The sequence below is a fragment of the Myotis brandtii genome, unplaced genomic scaffold (genome assembly GCF_000412655.1).
Source record: "Myotis brandtii unplaced genomic scaffold, ASM41265v1 scaffold78, whole genome shotgun sequence".
NCBI classification, from domain to species: Eukaryota; Metazoa; Chordata; class Mammalia; order Chiroptera; family Vespertilionidae; genus Myotis; species Myotis brandtii.
Window position 1 is genome coordinate 1003060 of NW_005371131.1, and position 5287 is coordinate 1008346.

The window sequence follows — 5287 nt, forward strand, 5'->3', positions numbered from 1 at the left end:
GGCTTGTGGCAGGGGCTGGGGCTGGAGTCTCAGCTGCAGAGCCTTCTGAGAGGCTCATGACCCCCAGCAGCTCACTGAGGAGAGACGGCCCAAGGTCGAGGTCCAGGCGGAAGGACTGGAGGGAGTCAGAGCGGCGAAGCTCAGGTTCGGAGGGGAAGGCACTGTCATGGTCTCGGTCACGAGGCTTTTCCGGGCGAGCCACGCGGGAGATGGTGCAGAACCCAGAGTCCAGACCTAGAAGGGAAATGGGAAGTGGGGTCAGAGCTGGGGTCCCTGACCAGCACCCGGGGAGGGGAGGGCCAGGAGCCACCCCGCTTGCTATGCGCCCTCTCTAGCAAGTCTCTCCCCGCTCTGGACTCACTTCCTCCCATCTTTCCAATACAGGGAACCCAGTAGTCGCTCATGTGACCCTGGAAGCTGACAACGGACACGATCTTCATTCCCATTTTGCAGGTGAAGAGAGTGAGGCTCAGAGGGGAAGGGCTTGCCCGGGGCCACAGTCTGAGGCGGCAGAACCCAGCCTGAAGCTCAGATCTCCCTCAGTCTCAGTTCCCATGGTGACCTCGGCCGTGCCCCTGCTCTCCTGGCGTGTGGCTGATGCTGAGGGGGGCCCACAGAATGTGGGCTGGTCACAGTGATGAAACCAGCAGCCAGGGTCTGACTGCCTAGAAGTCACAGACTCAACGGATGCCGTGGGAAGTCCAGCCCCTGGCTCCAGCCCTCAGTGGGGTTCTGAGCAGAGACCCACAGCGGGAGCCCTGGAGGCAACCGCTGGTGGTGGGGCAAGGCTGCGGGGCAGGGAACGGCCACTAGGTGGCAGCAGGAACCAGAACCCTGGTTCCCAGGTGAGCTGCCCAGTGGCACCAAGACAGCATCTGCCTCTCCCTCCCCACCAAGCAGGAAGGGCCTCTGGCTTCTGTCCATGTGAGTGGTTGTCCAGATTTGTCTGTGTATTTTGGGGAGAGGGCCGCTTCCCACCCTCTGGCCCCTCCCCCGCCACGGTCTGGGGTTTGGGCCTGACCTCCATGGTGAGACCACACTACTATGGGGAAAAGAGCTCACTTGGAGGCTTGGTTGAACCATTCAACCCTCTGGGTCTCGGCGTCGGAAAAACGGGCAAATCACCCAGGCGCTCACCGTAACTGGAGTGGCCGTCCGCGGAGCCGGCGGGGCTGCTGTTGAAGCTGAGCTTGCTCACCACGAGGCTGTCGAGGCTGTCGTAGGCGGCCTGGTTGAGCTGGGGCAGGGAGATGGCGTTCTTGATGATGGGGGAGACGGCGGGCGGAGCAGGCGAGGCCGACGGCGGGGAAGCTATCCGCCGGGGCAGAGCCCCCACCCGGCGCACCTGCTGCAGCTTCTTGGCCAGGAAGCTGCGGGGTGAACGGTGGGTGCCCCCGGAGCTGCCCCCGTGGTTGCTGAGGAAGGAGGTGTCGCCAAAGACGTCCCCGCCTCGGCCCACGTGCATGGTGTGCCGGAAGTCCCCGAGTGGGGGGCTGATCATGTCTGCAGTCAGCCGCCTCTTCCCGTGCGAGCTGGACACCCAGCCCACGGGTGAGAGCTTGCCCAGGCTCATGGTGGGGCCTCCTCTGGCCCCCTGGGGGCCCGGCATCAGCTCTGGCAGGTCACAGGTGCTGGTCCATGCCCAGCTGGGGCCCGGGACAGGCGGTGGGTCCGTGGCAGGTCCCTTCTTCTCGGTGTAAAGGGTGGACGGAGGCTGCTCCTGTTTTCCTAAGGTGCTGCCCCCAAGTGCTGAGGCTGTGGGGGGCCCATGGCCGGTCTCTCCCTGAGGCCTGGCTCCTGGCCCTGTGGAATCAGCTGTCGATGTTCTGTCCAAGGACAGGGTAGGCACGCCTTGTGGACAGCCCCTCTCCCGCCCAGCTGGAGACCTGAGAGAAAGACAGAAAGGTGATGGGAGGCCTGGGGTCCCTGGGGCCAAATAAGAACCGCCAAAGAGAACATGCTGACAGCCGACAACAGGGGTGGGGAGCACCGACCAAGTGCTGACCCTCACAGAGGAGGACACACGGTGTGAGTCCATGGACAGGAAACGGAAGAGCAGGCAAAACTGGACACCTGAGGCAGACATCAGAGTTGGGGTTGCCTTTGAGCAGGTACTGACCGGGAGCACAAAAACTCACAGGGCTGTACACTTCCACTGTGTGTGGTCATCACACAGGGCCCATTGATGAAGCACCTACTAAGTGCCCATGACATGTTCATCACTCATTTAACTCACACAACAGCCCCCAGGGAGCACGATATTAGAGGGGAGAAACGAAGGCAAAAAGAAGTGAAGTGACTTGCCTGAGGCTACACGGGAGGAAATGGTGAAGCAGGACCCCCTCAACCCAGATCCCCTGAACCCCAAGCTACACTGCCTCCCGCGGGCAAGTGGAGCAAGTCCCCCCCCCCCTTCTCTGTAGGTTAAATTGTCTGCCAGTCCGAGTGGCCAGGAGGGAGGGGTGCCCGTCAAAGCCTTTGTGGATGGCTGTGTAAACAGCCCACGCAGAGGTTCCGAAGGACCCTCCGCCTTCAAGGTGCTTCCTGAGAAAAGGATCCTGTGGTCAAAAGTGGCTTTTTCCAGATGTCTCCTGCCTCCGAGGCTCTGGGAAGGCCGGCAGGAAAGGACTTTGTCATAGTTTGTCACAGTGATGTAGGAGCCTTGTCATCAGGGAACGAGTTTAGAAAAGGCTCAGCTGGCACCAAAAGCTATTATCCCTTGCCCACTGCCTCCCCTCCTGATGGCACCACAGCCCCAATCTTCTCTGATCTCCTCTTGGTCTGACCCTATCCCTTCTAGTATCTTAGAAAGTGCCGGCTGAAGGACACCTATGGGCCTCTGGTTCGACCTCCGTCTTCCTGTGGCCCAGAGAAGGCCAAGCTTGCTCAAGGTCACATGAAGAGAGCCAGTCGAGACTTGAACTCGGAGCCTCTGACTCACAGAGCCTTTGACGGGCTCCCGGAGCCCAGTCTTGTCTCTCCCCAGATTGGCAGCGCACGCGGAGGGTGGGGCACCTGTCTGGATTTTCCTGCCTTCCTCCTTCCCAGCACCCAGCTTGGTCTCTGCACGTGGCAAGTGCTAAACCAATACCGGTTTCATCAGGAGATCTTTGTGCCACAGGATAACCTTCATGCTGAAAGATCACCCCTTGCTCCCTTCCGAGTGAGGGTGGGTGGGGGGTTCCGTGGCCTCACTGTGCGACCTTGGGCAAGTCACTTACCTCCAGGTGCCTGGGACTCCAGCTGGCAAACGCTGATAATAGTCTTTAACAAGAACACCTAGATCCGAGCCTCAACTTTTTTTTTTTTATAACTTTGCTGCCACCTCCAAGCATAAAAATCTCAATACTGCCCTTTGAATGTTATTTGAAATTCAAAATAGGTTAAATAACAAGATAAAAACAAAGGCGGCAATAAAACAAAGCTTGCTTTGTTTTCTGACTACATTCTCTTTCCTTCCCACCATCTGATCCTCCCCCAACCCTAACTCCTCCCCTGGGGGGGGGGGCGGGTTGTTCTGAATCATCCCTTTCCCTGGCACCCCTGGCACCAAGAAGTCCGCGTGGAATGTTTGCTGTGGTTGTGAGGCGCGCTGCCGTTGGCCAACCATTACGTGATGTCATCTGATTCTCCAACGGCCCCTCGGGCTGGAGGGTCAGCCCACCTCACAGGGAGAGCCGAGGTTCGAGGGAAGGGGCTTGGCCCAGGTCACAGGGCAGGTACATGGCACAGGCCAGGTTTGCCTGCTCTGCAGACGAGGGATGAATGTCTGGAAGAAGAAACTGGGGTGGGGGGATCATTCTGAAATGTCATGTGGAGGGCTTACTGTGTCTGCTATGTGGCCACCCCCCACTTCTCTCCTAGCCCCCCAGCTTCCTGGCTTCTTTTTTTCCTTTTTAAATATATTTTTATTGATTTCAGAGAGGAAGGAAGAGAGAGAGAGAGAAACATCAATGATGAGAGAGAATCATTGATCAGCTGCCTCCTACATGCCCCCTACTGGGGATCGAGCCCGCAACCCAGGCATGTGCCCTTGGCCAGAATCGAACCTGTGACCCTTCAGTCTGCAGGCCGACGCTCTATCCACTGAGCCAATCCGGCTAGGGCCTTCCTGGCTTCTTGAAGCAGCTGCTCCTCTCAGCCAAAGGGGCTCCCGCCAAACCCCCATGGCCACTGGGACTGACTTGGGAGACCAGCTTGTGCCCCGATCTGGTGATGATCCCACCTCCCAAGTGCCTCTGGGCACCTCCTGCCACTGCAGTAGAGAGACCCTGCCATGCTGTGGGGCCAAGGGCAGGACAGTGAGACCGGGGACCTGTTTTTCCCACGTGGAAAACAAGACCAGCACTGAGGCCGGCCCCTCCCGGGAGCCTGTAAGAGGGGAAGGTGTAGTAATCAAACCCCAGACGCTGGGCCAGGGTAGCTCTAGGTTCAGATCCAACATCCTACACCGACTTCTCTCATTTCGGGGACTCATGGTGGCAGCTGTTCGGCACTCGACGCTGACCACAGGGCATTGCTGGCACTCGGGGCGCCCGCCTGGCCCTGGAGTAAGCAGGGCTCTGGGTGTCCCGGTACAAGTGCTACCTCCCTTCACGAGCCTTGGAATACTACCTGCTAATGGTCACAACATCCATTTCACAGATGAAGAAACAAGACACAGAAGGGAATTAGCTTGCCCCAGGCCACAGAGCAGAAAAAGCGGAGTGGCTGGGAGCTTCCCGGGATTCAACCAACATCCGCAGTAAGCGCCAGGGGAGGGGTGTGAGGGGGAGTTGGAGGGGACCCTTGTCAGATCCCCCGCCCCTCCCCAGCCTGGGAAGGGCATGCCTGGGAGGCAGGCGGCACAGCTCTATACCAGGGGTCCTCAAACTTTTTAAACAGGGGGCCAGTTCACTGTCCCTCAGACCGTTGGAGGGCCGGACTATAGTTTAAAAAAAAACTATGAACAAATTCCTGTGCACACTGCACATATCTTATTTTGAAGTAAAAAAACAAAACGGGAACAAATACAATATTTGTATTTGCATGTGGCCCGCGGGCCGTAGTTTGAGGACCCCTGCTCTATACATTCAGGCAAGACTGGTCACCAACAGCCTCGGGGGCCCAGGAATCCTTACATTTACCTACAGAGGAGTCAGGCCCTAGCACATGGTAGGCGTTTACTCAATGGTGGTAAAGACCGCAAAGACCAGGTCTGAGGCCCCAGGCGGGGACCGTGTACTAGGAGCGGCCAATAGGGGCCGCTGCGGAGACACATGTGGTTGAAGGGAGGCCCGGCGCGCGT

At 58.5% G+C, this 5287-nt stretch overlaps 1 protein-coding gene across 3 annotated transcripts in view; it reads right to left on the reverse strand.

Moving 5' to 3' along the window:
- CDC42EP1 (CDC42 effector protein (Rho GTPase binding) 1) overlaps positions 1–3878 on the reverse strand; it is a 4870-nt gene extending 992 nt beyond the window's left edge. The window contains exons 1-3 of one of the 3 annotated variants that reach the window (XM_014530847.1): positions 3222–3878; positions 1138–1886; positions 22–234 (exon numbers count right to left, since the gene is read on the reverse strand). In XM_014530847.1, the coding sequence (XP_014386333.1) occupies positions 22–234; positions 1138–1609 (685 nt within the window). In that variant the 5' untranslated portion in view covers positions 1610–1886; positions 3222–3878. Of the gene's footprint in view, positions 235–1137; positions 1887–3221 lie in introns of all 3 variants that reach the window. The other 2 variants (XM_014530846.1, XM_005883222.2) reach the window with 2 other exon arrangements.
- Positions 3879–5287: the final 1409 nt, after the last annotated feature.